Below are 22,001 nucleotides of genomic sequence, written 5' to 3' on the forward strand. Positions count from 1 at the left end.
TGACTGGGGCCTCTGGAGCCTGAGGGCTGACTCAGGGAACAGAGCTGAGCTCAGAGTGAGGTCACTTCAGTCACTCCCCCCATGTTCCTCCAGCTGCTGACATTTTACCTCTTTAAGGACAGATTCAAATGCTATCCCCATTGTGGAATCAACACCCTTCCCAACCCCCCATCTGAAACTTCTGAGTTCCTCTCTCACTTGACCTGGAAGGCAGGGCTGGGTCTTATTCATTACTTTGTTTTCACCAGTGCACTTGATAGGGACTCAGTTTGGCAAGCCTTTGTTGAATGTGGCTCCACGAACAAACACAAAATGACCTCCCTATATATGTTTTCCCTGTAGCTTTTGGTTTTTTTTTTTTTTTTTTTTTCCTGTCTCCTGGGCTAGAGTGCAGTGATGTCATCATAGCTCACTGCAGCCTCAAACTCCTGGGCTTAAGGGATCCTCCTGCCTCAGCCTCCCGAGTAGCTGGAACTACAGGTACATGCCACCACGCCTGGCTAATTTTTCTTTTTCTTTTCTTTTTTTTTTTTTTTGAGACAGAGTCTCACTCTGTTGCCCAGGCTAGAGTGCTGTGGCGTCAGCCTAGCTCACAGCAACCTCAAACTCCTGGGCTCAAGCGATCCTTCTGCCTCAGCCTCCCAAGTAGCTGGGACTATACAGGCATGCGCCACCATGCGTGGCTAATTTTTTCTACATATATTTTTAGTTGTCCATATAATTTCTTTCTATTTTTTTAGTAGAAATGGGGTCTTGCTCTTGCTCAGGCTAGTCTCGAGCTCCTGAGCTCAATCCACCCACCTCGGCCTCCCAGAGTGCTAGGATTACAGGTGTGAGCCACCGCGCCCAGCCAATTTTTCTATTTTTTGTAGAGAGAGGGTCTTGCTCTTGCTCAGGCTGGTTTCGAAATCCTGACCTCAAGGGATCCTCCCACCTCGGCCTCCCAGAGTGCTAGGATTACAGGCGTGAGCCACTGGGCCCAGTCCCCTGTAGCTTTCTAATTGTAACTTCCTTAATTGTAGCTTTCTTATGCTTTGGATTCCCAGGCCAATAGGGCTCTATGACCAGGACCAGAACGTTTAGCTAACCTTTTTACCTTTTGAGTTGTTTTCCGGAAACAGTGGATTCTTTGCAGGATAACAATGCTGAGACTCACCATTTATCACTAGCTTGTGATTGATTTTTTTTGGAAGGACAGGGTCTCGCTCTATTGCCCAGGTTAGAGTGTAGTGATGTCACCATAGCTCACTGCAACTGTGAATTCCTGGGCTCAAATGATGCTCCTGTCCCAAGAACCTGGGACTACAGGTGCATACCACCATGCCTGGCTAATTAAAAAAAAATTATAGAGATGGAGTCTCATTATGTTTCTTAGGCTGGTCTTGAACTCCTAGCCTCAAGGGATCCTTCTGCCTTGGCTTCCCAAAGTGTTAGATACGATTACAAGTGTGAGCCACCGAGCCCAGCTTAACTTGTGATTTCTGGATTAGACTCCTGCACGTGTTGATTTCAACACAACCCGCTGCACTGCACACAGCTGCCTTCCTGAACCCCTTATAAAAATCTCTACCCTCAATTGGTCAGCGTGATGGATTTGAGGCAGTTCTCGGTCTTCCAGCTGATGTTATTCGTAATAAATTCCCTTTCTTCCTTGGCACTCCTCCATGTCTCAGTAATTGGCTTTCTGTGTGGCAAGTAACTGGACCTAGGCCAGAACCCCCCTGCAGGTTCAGTAACAGCTGTACCTCAGTCTCCTTGTAGAGTTGTGGTGAAGATCAAATGGAAATTGGACAACGTTTATTTTATAATCCCTGAGCAGCAAGTATTCTTAGTGTACTAGTCTCTGTCCCAGAAATAAAGACGTAAGAGATCATCTCTGGGCTTGAGGAATATCTTCTCAGTGGCACACAGCAGGAGAGAATATGAATAGATTCCCAAGAGAGGCTGGAGCCAAGTGCTAGGGGACTCTGAGTAGAGAGAGCGGGCACATGGGTAGGCCTTGGGGCTTCCCAAAGGAATCAACATCTGAGCTGAGTCTTGACAAGTGACTGGAATTTCAACTGAAGAAATGAGGCAAAAGGGCATTCTGACTCAGGGAAGGGCACGAGCACAGGTGCAGAGCAGTAAAATATGGAGAGCATTTGGGAACTGGTCAGCAGCCCTAGTTGGCTGGGGCTACATGTCTTTGGGGCTGGAAGGAGTGGTGGGAAATGAAGCCGGAAAAAGACAACGGTGTGGGAAGAGAATGCAAGGGAAAGCCAGGGTGAGAGAGCCCTGAACAGAGCTGTGCTTCAAGAGGACGGGGCGCGGGCTGGCTATAGGGAGAGAGGACGGGAGGGGCAGGTTGGCGGGGGAAGAGGCTGTTGTAAGAGTCTGGGCATGAGGTGGTCAGGTCTGAAGGAGGGCAAGGGTGACAGTGGGGATGGCAGGACTGTGGGAGAACACTTCAGGGTGACACCGCCAGGGCCTAATGAGGGGAAGGGCCCCAACAGGAAGAGGTTGATGAGAGCCCTCCTTCCTGACAAGGCCACAGATTTAGCTGCAGTTTATTACTTTATTTCATGAAAGCCCTTGGCACTTCTCCACCGCACTCAGCTCAGAGGTGGGCAGCTCCTCTCTGGACAGAGCACTTTCCAGGGTGTGGTGAGGGAGATCTGATCTAAATCAACCAACCTCCCCCTAGCACCCAGCCAGGGGTCTGGCGATCCGTAGGAGCTCAGGACAGTCTGTGATTGAAAGGGAGAGGATGAGGGGGAAGGTGAGTATGGATGTTATTTCCTCAGAGAGGCCTCCAGGTTAGGTGCCTGATTTTGCCTTGCCATGGCTCTTTTTTTAATGTTAGTTTTAATGAAATAATGCACAACATTCTGAAAAGTTTGATACAATAGACCTTGCTCATAAGCAGGGCTTTGAGAAATAGCCTGTGTCTGCTAGGTCACAGCCTCCAAGCTGGGGAAAAGGTCCAGGCTGTCTGGCACTGTCCCAAGTGAAACACCAAGGAAAAGTCAAGACAATTACTGCCTTTGGAATTGAAACTTGGGCTGAGGCCACCACTTCTGGGATGTCTCCTGGCCAGTCTGATGTGCTGGGGACAGTGGGGTTGGGGGCCCCTTGGTGAGGTCTTCCTCAGGCAGGTCCTGGGAGCTGAAAATCCAGCCCTTTCTTTGCCATCAATTACGTACCAAGGTGCACACACAGAGGAGCCTGGCTGAGGAAGGATGGACTCCGGGGTGGCTGGGAGGAAGGTTCCGGCTGGGACCCCAGAGAACAAGAAGGGCCAGTGGGGGGCTCTGGCAGCACAGATGGAGCTGCACCCCCACAGGGGCTTGAGCAGGTAGGGCAGGGAGGCCCAGACTCCATGACCTGGTCCTCAGGGGGTTAGGAAATAAGCCTTGTGTGGAAGGCAGTGCTGTGTCTCACCAACCGGGTGGACCTGTGGGCTTCACTGCGTTTCTGACTCTAGGCCCAAACCCTGGGGAGAATCGCTGGACCTCCAGTGCCTGCTGCACGCTGGCATTATACCATAGCTCCTTGCTCTTTTTGCTTCTTGACACAACAGTTTTAATGACATGTATTTGTGTGATACTTGATCGATGCCTGTCTTTCCTCATGGACCATAAGCCCCACCACTTAGAACAGTGCCTGGCATCTAGTTGGCACTCAAAAGTATTTGTAGAGCTACAAAGACAGATCAGTAATTGCCTAGGACTGAGGATGGGAGGGTTGAAAATGGGCATGGGGAACATTTTCGTATGTTCAAAAACTGGATTGTGGTAATGGTTGTGTACTGTTTACATTTACTAAAAATTATCCAACTGTACACTTACAGTGAGTGAATTTTATGATATGTAAATTATACCTCAATGAAGGTGTTAAAAAATCAAAATCGGATTCGGTAAGGCCAGATCAAAAAATTTTTTAAATCAGTATTTGTGGAATGAGAAAATTATGTCTTTCTCCACGGCATTGTAAGCTCCCTGAGAAGCGCTATATCCCCTAAATCTAGAAAATTACCGGGCACCTGGCAGGCGCGGAGCAAACGTCTGGGCCAAGAAGCGGGACACGAATGCAGGAGAAGAAGGAAGCTTCCCGCGGATCCCAGCCAGGCAGCTTCCGGGTTGCAGCTCCGTGAGTCGCGGCGAGCCGAGCCCGGCGATTGGCCGGCGGAGGCGCGGGCCCGCGGGGGCGGGCTTCCAGGGGGCGTGGCCACGGGGCCGGGGGCGGGCCGAGCGCTTGCGCACACTGCCGCCGCTGTAGCCGCGGTGAGCGCAGGGGACGCGATGGCCGGCCCCGCGTGGATCTCCAAGGTGAGCGCTGGCAGGCCGGCGGGTGGCGGGCGGCTCGGGCCGGTGAGCAAGCCGCGTGCTGGACAGGGGCTAGTGCGCGGGCCCGGTGGGGAGGCGGCGGCCCGCGGGGACAGTTTGGGAGCCTGTCCTGGCCGCCCGTGCAGCGCACTCCGTGGCCGGCGCGCAGTACGTAGGAGCCCTGCCCCGGGACAGCCGCGCCTGAGGCAGGGACCGCGTCAAGGTCAAGGCGGGGGCGCCGGCCATGCTCCTAATGAGACCCGAGCCACCCCTCGCATCCGCCCGGCCAAAGGCCAGGCCTCGCGCAGAGCCGGGGACGGTCCCGCGAGTCTCCTTCGGCTCTGCTATCCCGGCCGCTCCCGAGGCTGCGGCCCTGCTGCCGTGCTGATCGCGCGGACAGACCCCCCAGCACCGCTCAGGCCTCTCCTCCGGTGTCTGGTCCCTGGACTGGGTAGCCGCAGGGACCGTGGGCGTTGGGTTTGGGACGATTGCCCAGGTGAGGGAATCCCGGGGCCCCTTTTCCTGCCAGATTTTTTTTCTCTTGGAGCTCTTTCTAGTTTGACCTCTGGTGCTCTTGTAGCTATTTCCCCTTCGAAGGACATAGGGCATCTTACACCTTGGAATTAACCATCCGAACCCCCGGGAGAGGGAATTAACCAGCAGCGCCTGCCTTCTTCCTTGTATCCGTGGGGATCCTGCGATCTAGAGAGCTTTAGCTCTATTCGGCAGCTCAAATAACTGGAGCTGGAAAGGGTTTCAGATCATCTATGTGATTTCTTGGTTTCTCTGAGGAGCTGACCTGTGCCTGTAGACCAACTTGTTCAAGGTCACACAGGAAGTCGGTGCCAGAGCTGGGAGAGGAACCTAAGTGTCTTGGTTCCCAGTTCTCAGTTCCATTCTGCCTGTTCTGTGGCCAGGGTCCCATAGCAAATTATGGGTACAGGGGAAGATAGGCCTAGGGTCTCCTGTTGCTATAATCTACCATAAGCAATTTAATTTTTTTCTATAAAGTTTTATACTACTTTTCTCCTTGGTTTTCAATTTAAAGAGAGGTCCAGAGAAGCACTGTTATTTAGTGAAAAGATCTCTGTGCTGGAATTTAGGAGTCTCAAGTTTAAATCCTGGCAATGCCACTGATTAGCTGTGTGACCCTGAGCAAACTGCTTAACATCTAGAGAATCCTCAGTATGCCCATCTGTGAAATCGCTATACTTGTGTCATGGAGTTGTTTATTAAATAAAATAATGTATGTGGGCTGGGCGCAGTAGCTCACGCCTGTACTCTTAGCACTTGGAGAGGCAGAGGCAAGAGGATTGCTTGAGGCCAGCCTGGGCAACTTAGTGAGACCTCATCTCTAAAAAAAAAAAAATTGAAAACTTAGCTGGCATGATGGTGTGCACCTGAAATCCCAGCGCACTGGAAGGCTGAGGCAGGAGGATTACTTGAGTCCAGGATTTCAAGGTTGCAGTGAGGTATAATATCACCACTGCGCTTTAGTCTGGGCTAAAGCCCTGTCACACACACACACACACACACACACACACAAAGTATGTGAAAGCACACCTAGTGTGTTCGGAAGGAAGACAAAAATCTGGAGCTTTCTTAGCTATCAATATATTTATCTTTGTGGTCATCACGCAGGCAATGATTCTTAAGCACCAATAACTGGAGTTTTTGCTCAGTAACTAGATTCTAGTTTGTCACCCTCTTGAGACCGGATTTGCTTAAGATAGTATCTATGTCACATTTGCTTCTAAAGGTAAAGCAACTTTTGTGTCACTGAAAACAGAAGTCCATCCTTTAATAACTGAGCTTACACTTAACACCTAATTCATTTTTGGTAGATACATTAAGCCTTCAGAATCAGGGACTAAAGCAACACTGTTAGTGAATGTGCTGGTAAATTTGTTTTACCTTTAGTGTGTTCTGCAAGAAAAAAATATCTCATGGTAGGTGTTCAGAAAGGGTTGGGTTGTGGAGTCAGAAGATGAGGTTCTCCTTTGACATGGACATACTGTGTGACCTTTGGCAAAGTCATTTGACTTCTGGGCCAGTTTCTCATTTTAGGGGTTGGAGCAGAAGGTGCCTCAGAGGCTGACCCCAGGATGGTGGGGGTGCTGAGCCAGATGCCAGTTTCAATCGCAGCAGTTCTTCTATTGGGTTTCCATTTAAAATTTTATTTGGGGGGCGGAAAAAGAATCTGCAGCTTTAAAAAGTTTTTCACATAGAGAAAATAGTGAGTTTCCAAAGACTTCTGGCTCTAAAATACTATAATTGTAAGGAGCCAGTTCCCCATCAGCGAGCATGTATTGAGTCCTGCCATACATCCAACGCTATATTTATATGTTTTTAAGTTGGAATCTGAAGCTAAAAAGGGAAATGAGGAACTATGGATTAAAATGGCCCAGGACATGAAGTCAGAAGTTTGGGGGTTTTGTCCAGGCTCTGTGACCCTGGCTTCAGTTTCCTCATCTGAAAAGGGCCACTGATACCTGTCTCTCCAGATTTTACAGAAATAAAATGATATATGTATAAGTATAGTATAAAGTAGGAAACAGTCTATGCTTTAACAATTTTTACTTAAAATTCTGCATCATTCTAATGACTTAGATGTAGTACTGCTTTATTCTAGGGTCATGGAGGAGAGATGACAAATATGGAAAAAACTGGTTGTTAAAATTATGGCAGGTATTAAGGCTGTTTGCTGCGGTGGAAACTCTTCAGATAGAGATATGATTGAGGTTGCACTCAGTTTTTTCAAAAACCATCGAGTATCTACTATGAGCCAGGCACCGTTCTGGACACTGGAGATAAACAGTGAACAAAACATAAAAATCCGTGCACTTCTGGGTTTGCATTTTAAATCATTTGTTTTGGTCAGGTCTTCTGTCACAAGGACATGAATCTGTTTTGTGTGAATGGCTTTTCCCTCTTTTGGGGCGGAGTTAGCAGAAGGACTCATGTCAATTTTATACTTGATATAAGTTTTAGGCTTGTCACAACATAGCCTTTAAATGGCCTCCTTTCCATAGCCCATTTGCTGGTGGATGAATCATGTCCTAGTATTAAGATTTTGGCTAATGCTTTCAGCATGGAGTATTCTTTTGGGTTTGGCCCTTTTATTTTCAGTCCAGAGACATGACTATAAATACCAGAAGATTAGAGGACACAATTAGTTCATACCTTTTTTGCCTGTTGATTGGTATCTCATCATTAGCAGTAGCCACTATTTCAGCAAAGGTTCAGGCCCCAAAAAGGAAGACAGGGTAGAACAGTTCTGTCTTTGCTCATGTATCCAGCATGAGAAAAAGTTACCTTTAAAATTTTTAATGAATATTAATACTTTTGGTCTATGTACCCAATTTTTTTATATTATTATGATATAGTATGACTTTTATATAATATGACTTTGTACCAATTCTCAAGGACTGAGTTGTTAAAGTTCAAAATACCCTTTTAAAATTTATTTCTCTAGCACTCTGGGAGGCCAAGGCGGGAGGATCGCTCGAGGTCAGAAATTCGAGACCAGCCTGAACAAGGGCGAGACCCTGTCTCTACTAAAAAAAATAGAAAGAAATTAGCTGGACAACTAAAAATATATAGAAAAAATTAACCAGGCATGGTGGTGCATGCCTGTAGTCCCAGCTACTCGGGAGGCTGACGCAGAAGGATCGCTTGAGCCCAGTAGTCTGAGGTTGCTGTGAGCTAGGCTGACGCCATGGCACGCTAGCCAGCAACAGAGCAAGACTCTGTCTCAAAAAAATAAATAAATAAAATTTATTTCTGGTGTATGCTAGTGTTCATTGGGAAAAAAATGTACCAATGGTAATATCTTGGGATGGTGGGATTATTGGGTAATTTTTATTTGATTTTTTTATGTCTTTCCCCAGTCCCAGCAAGTAATAATGACCATGTTACCTATATTATCAGAAGAAATAAATTATTTAAAAATCTTCATTCTGTATAGCATAGGTATTAAATGAACTTTCTTAGATTTTAGTATAAAAGGTAGTTTCTTAATATTCATGGGAGAAGACTAGACGCAATGTATCATTGAAAGATTGCTGGACTAACAATCAGACCTGGGTTCTGGTTTCTGTTTTGCTTGTTACTCACTGTGTGACCTTATGCAAATCCTTACTCTTTGAGCCCAGTGTCTCCACTTACAAAATAAGTGAGTTGTGTTCTGGGTTTCATAAGGACCTCCTGGCTCTAGAATTTGTGATAATTTTCCTCGAGTATGTGTTACCCCCAAATTGATCTGGTAGTCAAGAATGTCGACATAAAACCTTCCAGATCATCGAAGAAAAATCCAGTGTTTGAGCTAAAAAAGTATCTTTAGTTTGACAATACATATTCTTAAAATAGACTTTGAAAATATGTAGTACTTAAATTCTCAGATCAAAAGTAAAAAACTGGGCTGTGTGTGGTGGCTCACGCCTGTAATCCTAGCATTCTTGGGAGGCTGATGTGGGAGGATCACTTTAGGTCAGGAATTCAAGACCAGCCTGTGCAAGAGCGAGACCCTGTCTCTACTAAAAATAGAAAAAATTAGCTGGGCATGGGGGCGCATGCCTGTAGTCCCAGCTTATTGGGAGGCTGAGGCAGGAGGATCACTTGTGCCCAGGAATTTGAGGTTCCTGTGAGCTAAGCTGATGCCACAGCACTCTAGCCCAGGTGACAGAGCAAGACTCTGTCTAAAAAAAAAAAAAAAGTAAAAAACTGAATATTTAGGTTTTCAAATCTGAAATACCTTGCCACTTTGAGCTAATATGTGAGAAAAGTGTTCCTGGAAAGTTGCTGAATACATCTGTGCAGATTTGCAGCATTATCAGCCGTCAGCATGGTTTCATCTTCATCTCCACTGTTTGGTGGTGTATGTGGTTTAATTCTGTGCATGACATTTCTCTGTTGATGTTAATATAGGTCTCTCGGCTGCTGGGGGCATTCCACAACCCAAAACAGGTGACCAGAGGTTTTGCTGGTGGCGTGAGTATAATTATGTCTTTTATTTTTTTGTTTTAGAAGTTTCTCAAGAAAGATGCTCTAATATATTTATTATTTAGAATTTTATCTCCCTTTATTTAAAACTAGGGAAAATTGGCCTTACTTATAATGTGTATTGAAATTATCGGCTCACATGCACAAATCTGTTAGATCACTTGCATCTGTAAAAGAATTATATTATAGCTGGCTGTGTAAAGTTGCATTAATATCTTGAAGGAGCTGTGTTAAAAATAGATAGAAATTACCCTTGTGTCCATTATTTTATTTCACAATCTCCTTTTGGTGAGATAGCTTTTTTAAAACTAGTACAAGTTGAGAGAAAGTTGTTGAGAAGCTTCAAAACCTGCTTTGCATTTTTATTTTGTGAGCTTCCCTAAAAACAGTAGATTGATTGTCAATTAGGAATGCTTGAAACATCTCTAAGCCCTGTAGGCTTATACTTGCCTTATGCAGTCATTATAGAGTCTCATGTTAGTGGATCATCTGTTGCTCATTAAATCTGCTGCTTTTAGAATTCCCAGCATTGGATTTCTGTGCTTTAAAAGCTGACACCACATTTTTGGAACATTCTAAGACTGTGGGTCAGTGACTTCCTATTTGTTTTTGTTTTACCCCCTTTTTATGGGAATCTGATTTGGATTTCATAATTCCTGTACTCCCATATAAAGTCTTAGGCCATGAGGAATTTATTAGCCCATAGTACATTTTTTTCCCATTTACTTTCTATACTGTGGAAGAAAAGTATTCATAGATTTTCTGGTAGTTTGATGACATTTATTATTACATGTTGGGAAAACAGGAAGAAGTAGCCAAAGCATTCTTTTGACTCTGCTTATGCAAAAAATATGGAATGAGGCTTATACTTCAAGCTCAAGGATAGCAAAACTAGCATTTCAAACACATTCCTAAAGCTGATGAGATAATCATTGCTTCTGCTATAATTTAATTTTCAGGCTGTTCATTAAAAAAAAAAATATTAGCCTGATGGAGGGGATTATTTTTGAAGAAATAAGAAGCGACACTAATTTTTAAAAAGGTTTCTTCAGTTGTACAGAAAACTTCAGAAATAATTAGTCCACCTGTCCAAGGGATATCAGCAGAAGGGAGAGTACCAGGAAACTTGATTGGTGATTTTTTAAAAATGTAGCTCAAGCAACTGGAACTGAAAAAGGCCAGGAGCCATTGTCTGGGCCAAACTCCTAGGTGGGGGAAAGTCCCCCAAATAATAAAATGTATACTTCTCAAATGGAGAGAGGAGGTCTGAAAATGATCTTATCTCATTTAAATCCTCTGATCTTTTCCCCTTCCATATTTTTATTTCTATGTTTGAAATGCTGGTTTCATTTTGCCTGAAGCCTTTGAAAGAAATCATTGATGTTATATTATAAATGCACTTACTGTCATTCTGAGTGTGACTCAGGCTTCGCAAGTATGATCACATATGCTATTCTTACAAATCAACTTTGCTGAGCTTATTTAGATTACTCTTATCTTAAAGGAGTCAATTTTATAGAGGAACAACAAAAAAAGAGGGTTTTCTCTTGATGTGAAGTCTGATTTTCTCTGAGTACTACAGCAGACCTCAGTGATATTCTGGAAATGTATCTGAAAGTATTTTTAAGACTGAAGAAATTGCACGAAACACTTTTCAGGATCAAATGGAAAGGAAAGCACTTGCCTTTATGAGAAACTCTCTAGATTTTAGGTAGAGAACATTGTTAATATTTTTGCTGTCTTTGCCTTTAACGATTTGAGTTAATTGGTCTTTTTATAGCTTGTTTGAAAAGAACGATCAGTTGGGAAGTCTACTTGGTAATCTAATTTATTTTTGTTTTATGTAAAGAGCATCATTTGAGTTCTTTTTAAACCTCTGACCTCAGGTAAAGAGTAGAATCGTGGAGTCTCTTATCTGTGGATTCCTGCCCCCCTTTGATGATCCTGGGGGAGGTAGGGCTGTTTTCTTAACAGCATTTGAATCTTTTTGAGACACCCCATAATGTGGATTTCTCTGTCAATAATATTCTTTTTTTAAATTTTCAAAAATAAGTTCTCATTGTCTTCTTTGATGATTTCTTATATTCAGGTTCAGACAGTAACTTTAATTCCAGGAGATGGTATTGGCCCAGAAATTTCAGCTGCAGTTATGAAGATTTTTGATGCTGCCAAAGTAAGTGGGCTTAAAAACTATGTTTAATAATAATTCCTTGAAGAGTTTTCTTAGCCACTTGGATTCTGTGAACTCTTATGATGAATTATACACATTTCTATAAAAGTTGGTAAAGTCTGTCATTAAAATCCACAGATTGTCACTTTAACAGCGTTGTGTCTCAGTGCCATTTGCTATTGCCGTTGTTGGTAGTTTAAGCTATTACATTGGCATGAGTTACATATAAAGTAAACAAAGCAATACTGCAGTGTTGTGTCTCTTTGAGCCCTGTTTGGGTTTAGGGTCTTTTAAATCCTTCCAAATCACCTGTCTAGCTCATTCTACCTTTTTGCAAAAAGGGAATAGAATCAAACATCTATGTAGGAGCTTTTGAAAGAATCTTTTAAAAAAAAAAATTTCTGATGTATTATCAAAAATGAGGTGTTATTACTTCTAATAGCCCAGCCTTCAATATAGGTAGATATTTTAAAATATTTTTGTTTTTGGGATTTAGGGCACTTGGCCTTTGTTTGACATGATGCTTTGTTGTTGTTATTTACAGTTGTTAGGTGCAATAACACGTAAGATTAAATCAGTGATGGTTATGACACCAACAGCTGTAAGTTGAAGAATGAAATTTATTTAAACTATTGAACATTTTTTTTCTATATGAGTTTCTAATTGAAACTCCAACAGAGGAGGTGATGTTTGTCAAGTGGCAGGTTCTGCACGGGAACTGCAGTATGATTGCTGACTCGGTTGTAAGGGCCTTGTGAACAGCACTGTATCTCAGTCTGTGCTTCTGTTCCCAGAACATGCTCAGTCAGTGTGCTGGCTGTCAGATGTGTGCATACCTAGATGAAGGATGTAGGTTGAAAGAAGGGGGACACTATACCTTAAACTGGTACCTTCATAGGTTATATAATATTGGTTTTTTAAAAATAGTTTTATTGTGATATATATTCACTCATTTAAAGTAAACGTTTCAATTCAGTGGTTTTTAGTGCATTCACAGAGTTATCCAGTCATCACTGCAATCTAATTTTAGAACATTTTCATCACCCAAAAAGAAACTCCATACCCCATAGCAGTCAGTCACTCCTCATTCCTCCTCCCACCCACCCCTCGCCCTTTTCCCTGCCCAGCCCTAGACAACTAACCAGTCACCTACCTTCTGTCTGTGTAGATTTGCCTGTTCTGGGCATTTCACATGAATCGAGTCTTAGAATATATGAGACTTCCTTCACTCAGCATGTTTTCAAGGTTCATCCATGTATCAGTATTGTGTAATGTTTTCTATGAACCATATTCCACTGCTGCTTGTGATGTTCTATTTATAGCCACCTTAGGAGTCCCTGTGAAAAAAATAAGTGGGCAGGTGGTGGCTAGGCGTGATGACTGGGTGCGGGTAATGTGGAGAGTCCCTCTGGGCTTGCTGGAGAATGACCTCTCTTCTTGCATGCCAGGAACTTTCTGGACCTTCAGTGTACGTGTGTTTACCAGTCACATCCAGAGTTGAAGAAGTTTCTTTATCACCATAGTATGAATGTCAGTCTCACTTGAGTCTTTCCAGCTCACTGTGCTCTGTGGTGGCTTCTAGGCGCCTATTCAGTGGGAAGAGCGGAATGTCACGGCCATTCAAGGACCGGGAGGAAAGTGGATGATCCCTTCAGAAGCCAAAGAGTCCATGGATAAGAACAAGATGGGCTTGAAAGGTAGCACTGGAGGGAGACGATAGTCATGGTTGATTTCTGCCACAGATGTTAAATTTTTGAAAGTTTGTGCATTTAAGCTAAATAAGGCCTGGCCTATGTAGGATGATGGTGAGGATTAGATAATGTCAAGCACATGATGTTAATACAATGCTTGGTCCTCAGGAAGTTGTCAAAATGAGAAATGCAGTTAATGTTCCAGAAGGCTTCCATGAGGAAATTTTCCTCCTTCATTTGAATCTGATGGAGAGGGTGAAGTGAGAGACAGAACACAGTTTGCGAAGTAGCCCAGGTGGGTTAGTAGGTCACGAGACCAGAATGCATTCTGTTATCATCTGGGTGTTCTTCTTTATTACAGGCCCTTTAAAGACCCCAATAGCAGCCGGTCACCCGTCCATGAATTTATTGCTGCGTAAAACATTTGACCTTTATGCGAATGTCCGACCATGTGTCTCAATTGAAGGCTATAAAACCCCTTACACCGATGTAAATATTGTCACCATTCGAGAGAACACGGAAGGAGAATACAGTGGGATTGAGCATGTGGTATGTTCACCTCAGATCCTTTTTTATTCCCTGTTGGGCTTCTTTCTGTGCAGTTGGGACAGTTGTTCAAACTCCCAGTGGAAAATATCTTCTAAAGACAGATTGGTTTTGCCTCTATGAGGAGTTGTATGTGTCTTGGTGCTGAGTCTCTGGCCAACAGTGCTCCCGTAGGTACCAGGAGGAGCAGGGTGTGGGTGGTTCAGGACACGGGCCTGGGAATACGCTTTCTGAATTTTGAATCTCCTACTTCACAGGTATACTCTTGGGCCAGTGACCATCCCTGCGCCTCAGTTTTCCTTATCTGTGCAGTGGGACTTAGAATACCTACCTCATGGGGCTAGGGTTAACATAAAGCCCATTGACGTACTGTGTGGGTGATGCCAGCCATGCTAGCTGGTACTGTGCAAGCATGCCGCAGCTGCTGTTGCCATACCCTTTCCAGTGAGGCGATTCTTCCTTTCTTTCAGATCGTTGATGGAGTCGTGCAGAGTATCAAGCTCATCACCGAGGCGGCAAGCAAGCGCATCGCTGAGTTTGCCTTTGAATATGCCCGGAACAATCACCGGAGCAATGTCACGGCTGTGCACAAAGCCAACATCATGTGAGTACCTGCAGGGGCCGGCGCCCTGCCTTGCTTTGTTGTGGGGAAGGCAGTGACGGAGCCTCCCTTTCTTCTCGCCAGCTCGCTCACTGGTTCCTGATATCTCTGGAAAAGAACCTCGTGACAGTCAGAGAGTCTGGCATTTCTGTCATCATCTCCTTTCTGCACTTCACTGGGTGAATGACAGGAGCAAATGAGGAGGGGCAGGAAGGAATTCAGGTCTTGGAAATTTCAGGAGGGACCGAGGGTTATCAGAAAAGGAAGCTGGAGACTCTGGGTCCCCAGATGCTGTGGCCAGCAGCCACGTAGTTTATGTTTTAGAATTGGAATAGCGGGAGTGTTTCTGAAGTGGCCACGTGCTCAGGGGCTTATCATAGTCAGTGCTAAGGGTGCTGGCACTACCTGATGTGTTAAGCTAGCACTTCAAATTCTCCTCATCCAGAGTCAGTTAAAGGCCGTCTCCAAATACACTAAGAAACAGGTTTCCTAACCCAAGAAAAATGTCGAACATGTAAAATAATAAAACTATTTAAGTTAACCTTTGAAAGCAATTTTAATAATATTAATGGATATTTCTTAGTCTTGCTAATAACACTGTAAAAATATAGTCTTCTCTTAGGATCAACCTATTTCCACGCTTTTGCCCTTTAGTGCTTGAAGAAGGGTCGCGAATCATTTTCAACTTGCAATTTATTAACTACCTAAGAAATAATTTTACTGCAATTGAAGTCAGACACCTTGGCTTCTGGAACTTAAATTTCTTGAACTTACTTTACTTCTTTGATTCGATTGTTTGCTTTATGCAAGTCTTTGTTTTCAGCAGTTTTTATTTGATTAAATACAGGCGGATGTCAGATGGGCTTTTTCTGCAAAAATGCAGGGAAGTTGCAGAAAACTGTAAAGATATTAAATTTAATGAGATGTACCTTGATACAGTATGTTTGAATGTAAGTATATATTCACTTACCTGCTACTTTTTATGGTGAATAGTACGTGCGTACCATGCAGTTTTTGATTGCTGAATACACAAATGCATTCCTTGTAGATGGTGCAAGATCCTTCCCAATTTGATGTTCTCGTTATGCCAAATTTGTATGGAGACATCCTTAGGTGAGTCTGACTGCACCCTTTTTACTTTAGTCTATGGGTTATTTATGAACATTCCTAAAATATAGCTTAAAATTTAAAATCAAGTATTATAAAGTATAGCATTTATTATAAGATATGAGTTGAATTTTAACAATTCCAGTGGTGATATCAATGATTACATGTTGGGCAGGTTGTTCATTTATTTGCAAATCGATGCTGGGCTATTTATACCTATAATTAGTTCACTCTTCCCATTTTTCAGATGTTTTATTGATTGCTTTATTAATTTCAATATTTTGTTTTTTATAGCTAGGTAGATGGGTGGTCATTTATACAATTTTTTTATAACTTTTGACATAATTTCAGACTAACTGAAAAGCTGTGAGAATGGTACAAAGAATTTCCTTATACTCAGCACCCAGATTCCCCCGATGTTAACATTTCACCATGTTTACTTTGTTACTTCTTCCCACTTTCTTTCTTTTCCCTTTCCCTCTCTTCCATCTTCCTTCCTTCTTCTTCCTCCTCCTCCTTCTCCTTTGTCTGCCTCTGTCTCTCCCCCACCCTCCTCACCCTACCCCCCCAACATAAGGTGTTGGCCAAATGGTGATTTTTCTAGGCCTGTCATTCCTTGTACGTTTATTAGTTGGCAGTCTACTGTAAGGACAAGCCCTTTCTTGTTTATTTATTTGTTTACTTATTTATCCATATCAATATGGGTTCATGGTTTTCTATTTTATTCAGTAGTGTATCCATCACTATTATCATTTATACTGATGCTCAAGTTGTCCCAACTTGACCAGTGGGGATCCCTTCACTGTCCCCTGTGTCCTTTGGACAGGGCCCTTAATTCTTTGAGCTTCGCCTTGCTTTCTGGCCCAGTGCAATGCTCCAGCCTCATCTTTAATGTGCTAACCTTAGCCCTGGAATCAGCCATTTTTTCAAGGAACCCTGGATCGTTTTGGTGGAGAATGGTATTTCAAAACTAAAATCTGGGTGCTAGGTGAGATGTTTTATTTCTCAAAGTGTCCTTTGAAATGTTTTTCTGTCCCTAGTGACCTGTGTGCTGGATTGATTGGCGGTCTTGGTGTGACACCAAGTGGCAACATTGGAGCCAATGGGGTCGCGATCTTCGAATCGGTAAGGACCGTGTCACCTAAAGTGAAATTCAGGTCAGAAAAGCATGGGAACTCAGGAGGAGTTATCTGTATAAATATGTTTTAACTCTTGAGTTTTTCAAATTGTGAAAAGAAAACGGTGCTTTGTTTGTTTTTTTATATAAGCGTGGTTTGTCCCTTCATTTCCCTCCAGATATTTCTTTATTATGCATACTTCCTTCCTCATTAAGATACTTTACAAAAAATTGACTGGAAAAGATTGTTGGTCCATATTTTTATACTTCTCGTAGGCTTCATTTCTAAGATCCGTGTCAGATGAATTGCACACAGTAGCTTTCAGTAAATATTTTTTCTTAGTAAGGAAAGATGATTAAGACCCCAGCTTCCCCAGAAGAGAGCAATTAGTTCTTGTCTCCCTCCTGAGGATGACACTTTTCCCGATGCACAGGTTCACGGGACTGCCCCGGACATCGCAGGCAAGGACATGGCCAATCCCACGGCCCTCCTGCTCAGTGCTGTGATGATGCTGCGCCACATGGGACTTGTTGACCACGCTGCAAGAATCGAGGCTGCCTGTTTTGCTACAATTAAGGATGGAAAGGTAACAGTAATCTTGACTTCCTTACGCTGGGTGAAATGCATTTCTTCCACATGTTTTATCTGTGTGGCCGGGACAGATAATAGTTCTCAAGGGAACCGCAGGATTTGATGTTGAACAAGGATGCTTGCTGTGGGCTCCCCCATTGAACTGGATGTGCGTGCACACGTCTGCATTTTCTGAGGATCAAATGTTTCATCCAAGAAAGCTTAAGAAGCACTGATGTAGAGAAAGCAGTGGTTTGGGAGCCAGAGTCATGTGCAGGCCCAGTTATCTCTTGTTAGCTGTGTGATCTTGGCCCAGTTCATTAATATTTATAGGCAGCTTTTTCCTCCTCACAACAGGCATCTATTGAATGTACATTATAAGGTGTGAAGAATATAATAAAATGATGAGTAAGATAAGGTCCTGGGCCTCAAGAGTCTTGGAATCTAGTGGCAGATACAGATGTGGATGTGTCTACAGTATAATATTCTTATGTGTTATACTATCTGCATTTATAATCAGCAATACAGAAGTTGTATAAAAGTAATAATCATGGCTAATTTTTTTTTTTTTTTTTTTTTGAGACAGAGTCTCACTCTGTTGTGTAGGCTAGAGTGCTATGGCATCATCATAGCTCACAGCAACCTCAAACTCCTGGGCTCCAGCCATCCTCCTGCCTCAGCCTCCCAAATAGCTGGGACTATAGCCATGTGCCATCATGCCCGGCTAATTTTTTCTATTTTAGTTGCCTAGCTAATTTCTTTCTATTTTTAGTAAAGACGGGGGTCCCACTATTGCTGATGCTGGTCTCAAACTCCTGACCTCAAGTGATCTTCCTGCCTTGGCCTCCCTGAGTGCTAGGATTATAGGCATGAGCCACCACGCCTGGTCGATGGCTAATATTAATTGAATACTTAGATGATTTTAAGTTCTTTTTAGATATATACATATACATATATATATATATATATATCATCTCAGCAAATCTTTTCTACTCTATAAAAGTAGATATTATTATTAGTCCCATTTTATCAATGAGGAAACAGGTACAGAGAGATTAAGTAATTTGTCCAAGGTCTCATAGCCCCTAATGACAAAGTTGGTGTTCACACTCATTCCAGCTCTTACCCAACCAGCTTCACTGCCTCCATAGCAGCCGTGGCCTATGGAAGGAGTGTGGTGGATTGTTCTCAAAGTGAGAAGGGGGACAGGGGAGGTAATGGCTTCACAAGTCTGGGCCTTACAGGCTGATCCCTAATTTGAGGTCCTTTTTTTTTTTTTTAATTGTTGTTAAAAAATGTATACACACGGACACACAGTTTACCATTTGAGCCATTTTTAGATATACCGTTCAGTAACATAGAGTATATTCACATTATTATGTCATCATCACCACCAATCCTCTCTAGACTCTTTTCGTTTTCCCACACTGGAACTCTGTACCCGTTACACATAACTCCCCCTCCCACCTCCTCCCAGCCCTGGCAGCCACCGTTCTACTTTCTATCTCTATGAGTTTGACTGCTCTAGGAGCCTCATGTAAGTGGAGTCATACAGTAATTCTCCATTATGTCTGGCTTATTTGACTTAGCATAATGTCTTCAAAGTTGGCCCCTTCTTTTTAAAAAAAATTCTGTAACTTGAAATTACATCTTCTGGCCAAAATGCAAGAAATCCAGGCTTGTTTTTAACACCCTCATAGTTATAATACATTAGAGGGCATAAGATTTAGTTTTTCATTCTGAAGCTGTACTTGGAAAGTTATACTCTGGAGCGCAGCAGAGAGGTACCTGAATGACACAGTGGGCCCTTTTAATTGTGTAAGGTGGGAAGATAAAGACAATTAAATATATGGAGGTCTGTTTGCTGTAAAGAGAGGATAAACTGTCAGAACAGATTGGTTGTATGGGTGACTATCTTTCCTAAAGAGAGAGGTTTAAGAATTAGTGATTTAATTCTTTGGTATTTAGTATTTGTTGACCAGCCTCCAAAAATAAATCATAGTCTTAAGTTTTTTCACCTTTAAAAATTCCCCAAGAACTTTATGAAACCTCTGGTTTGGATTTGCTTTCATTTAAATGTCCACAATGAGCCAGTTTTTCTCAGGGTCTATCATATGAACAAGGAGAAAACTTTGGAAAACTTCCCTGCTTCCCTTTGCATTGAAAACACCTTGTTCTTTTCACAGTGTTCTGTGTGCTCTATCTTACTGGATTTTCCTGGTCTCCGGGGGTGGGCAGGTGGTGGTGGGGTGGCACCTCAGTTGGAAATGAAGCACTAAATGAAAGTCAGAGCAGCCCGGTAACTTGCGTGGCTGGCATCTCACTGAGGGCTTTAAATAAAATTAACCTCGGTTTAGTTTAGTGTGTGAATACATTTTTATTTTCCCTTTTTCCATTTCTCAGAGCTTAACAAAAGATCTGGGAGGCAACGCAAAATGCTCAGACTTCACAGAGGAAATCTGTCGCCGAGTAAAGGATTTAGATTAATGCTTCTACAAATGGTATTCATGTCAATCACTCCAAATGGACACCACGTAAACCTCTGTTTAGGACACCTACCGTTACGTATGCATTTGGTTTGCTTGTTTCTTGACAGTACATTTTTAGGTCTGGCCTTTTCTTAACAAAATCTGTGCAAAGGATACAGGTGATGTCCATAGGCCTACTTTCAAAGGACTTTTTCCAAGTGCTTGTGTTATTTATTAAATGTCTATCCGGTAAACATTTTTTTGTAAACTCTAAGTGAACTGTATCGTTTGCCATTCTTAACCATTTTACACTTCAGTTAAAATAGTTTTTCCTCAGCTGTAAATATCATGATACAGAGTTAATAAGAAAAAATATCTAACTTTTTAAAGAAAAACCCTATTTTCCTTGGTTTATGAAAAACATAATGGAAATAGAATAGGATATTGACATGATAGCACAAGATGACATTCTTATAAAACTGAAAGGGCACAAAGAGAAATTTCCTGGGAAAGTGCAAATCAGAAACCGTGAATGTGGTATATTTCCTAGTGATATGGAACATAGAGACAGATTTGTCCTTTACATGAATTACTGAGTATGAATAAAAACTTCAGCCAAGAAATATATAATGAAAAATATAATTTTTGTTAATAAGATATAGGTAATATATTAGGCACAAAGACACATGCATTGTGTGTTCAATTATTTTGTTATCTTGAGATTTTAATATTCTTGGAAGAGCTTTTCATAAAGCAAAGGAGCGGTACCTCCTTTTCACGGACACCTTTTAAGCATCATGGGTTGTCACAGCCTCTGAGCGCCGGTACTTGACGCTCTGAGTCAGGCCAGGGCAGCTGACTATGTTGTGCATTTATTCTTGCATTTTGCTATCTGGAAATGGACCACACTCCGGCTGGTACTGCCAGGTGTGATACTGCTGGAAGACCTGATCACGTGTATTTTTGCTGCAATTGAGGAACTTGGGATGCTGGCTATTAATTTTATGTTTCAGTGACTGCCCTTTTAGGACCCCAAAGCACCAAATCAGTTTTCTCCGCCTCAGCTATATCAGTACAGAATGATACTTTTAGAGATGAGCTGCCTCAGCCAAAGTTGATTTACAAATTGCGCCACCTCGGGGCCTGGGCTTGGGCTCAGCTTCTGACCTTCAGGCACCCCCTGCCCCCCCCTCCCCTCCCCTCTGCTGCAGCATGATATTTCTTAATCTTCAGATACTAAGTCACTATTTTTATGAACGGTGACCTCCTGGCCCCACGCCAAAGGCAACTCATGGCCTCCCTTGGCCCTGGGAACATTGCAAACCTGTGGCAGTGTACCCAGGTCTCAAGGGGATTTCTTAACAACAACACATATCCCTGTCTGGGTCATTTTAAGCTTGTAACCAGACTTACAATCTTACATGTATTTTACTTTGTTTAAGCTGCTGCTTCCTCTGTTTTATTGGATTGTGCTAATTATCAGTGGTTCCTGGGTTCAAAATAATAAAGAATTCCAAAAATGATTGAGATGAATGCTTTTTCTCCCTGTTTTGCTTAGTTCATCCTGGCCTAGCTTGCTGCTAAGAATGGCTTTTTCTGGTCGGGTGGCCTGGTGACAACAGGTTAACTCCACAGTTGGCTGCTTTTACTAGAATGTCCCACTTGATGCCACCCCCCTGCACCTTTGTTTATTCCAGGGCACTAATGGTCACTTACATTCCCATTGCACATAATCTTGTGGGATAAATGCCCGCTAGTCTCTGGACTAGTCCCATCTGCTCAATTGACAAAAAAAAAATCAGGTCTTTGTTAACAGTTCTGTTAAAAGGTTTAATATTCAAATTACACATTAAATAGAATCAAATAGGCAGCAGCAGTTTTATTAAGCATCAAGTCAGTTGGCATGTGCGTGGTGAAGGAGCGCCTGGTGATGGGATGATCGAGTCAGCAGTGTCCAACAAGATTCCGAAGTAAGTCAGGCCGCTAGGTGAGTTACAACTGTTTGCTTTCCCTGTGGCACACGCTAGTAATACCCGCTATCTCCCCCACTTCCCTCCACAGCCTGCTGCTGGCTGGCCCATTACCTGAGCTAGCAGCGTGTTAATCTACCTCGAACTCAGGCCAAAAGTTACCTGCCCTTTAGTTCTGGAGAGCTGATCTCATCTGTCACCTGGACAAAAAGCAGTACTTAAATAGAATTAAAACTACCCACACGTGAAGCTTCTCGGAATTGTCAGCTATTGTTGGCGTAAGACCTGGCAAACGCAGGTGCCGGTGCCCTCCCCTCACCTGGAGACCTGACAGATCTGCCAGAGGAGGGCCCGTGCCCAGACTGAAGGGATCTGGGGCTCAGGAGGACACTTGGGGGGCCCGCCGTCCATCCCAAAGGAACTTCAAGCACGGCCCCTGGTTACATTTTCTCCTC

The 22,001-nt window shown here is 43.1% G+C and overlaps 1 protein-coding gene across 2 annotated transcripts; it reads left to right on the plus strand.

Moving 5' to 3' along the window:
• The first annotated feature begins 4,262 nt into the window (after window positions 1-4,262).
• On the plus strand, window positions 4,263-21,960 carry IDH3A (isocitrate dehydrogenase (NAD(+)) 3 catalytic subunit alpha). Of its 2 annotated transcripts, XM_069481446.1 has the most exons (12): window positions 4,263-4,307; window positions 9,231-9,293; window positions 11,395-11,478; window positions 13,058-13,172; window positions 13,528-13,715; window positions 14,183-14,316; window positions 15,161-15,263; window positions 15,362-15,426; window positions 16,461-16,545; window positions 16,972-17,124; window positions 19,512-19,609; window positions 21,638-21,960. In XM_069481446.1, exons 1-11 carry the CDS (start codon window positions 4,281-4,283, stop codon window positions 19,593-19,595), a joined length of 1,101 nt encoding a protein of 366 aa, XP_069337547.1. In that variant the 5' UTR covers window positions 4,263-4,280; the 3' UTR covers window positions 19,596-19,609; window positions 21,638-21,960. The 2 variants fall into 2 exon arrangements, with proteins under 2 accessions (XP_069337547.1, XP_069337538.1); XM_069481437.1 differs by lacking the exon at window positions 21,638-21,960 and having other exon boundaries at window positions 19,512-19,887.
• Window positions 21,961-22,001: the final 41 nt, after the last annotated feature.

This window comes from Eulemur rufifrons, chromosome 2, assembly GCF_041146395.1.
Source record: "Eulemur rufifrons isolate Redbay chromosome 2, OSU_ERuf_1, whole genome shotgun sequence".
NCBI classification, from domain to species: Eukaryota; Metazoa; Chordata; class Mammalia; order Primates; family Lemuridae; genus Eulemur; species Eulemur rufifrons.

Bases quoted from the DNA above. Each gene is read 5' to 3' on its own strand.
- IDH3A (XM_069481446.1), top strand. From the start codon at position 4,281: ATGGCCGGCCCCGCGTGGATCTCCAAG. The intron at 4,308-9,230 runs GTGAGCGCTGGC...ATGTTAATATAG, and splicing joins GCCCCGCGTGGATCTCCAAG to GTCTCTCGGCTGCTGGGGGC. The intron at 17,125-19,511 runs GTAACAGTAATC...TCCATTTCTCAG, and splicing joins CTACAATTAAGGATGGAAAG to AGCTTAACAAAAGATCTGGG.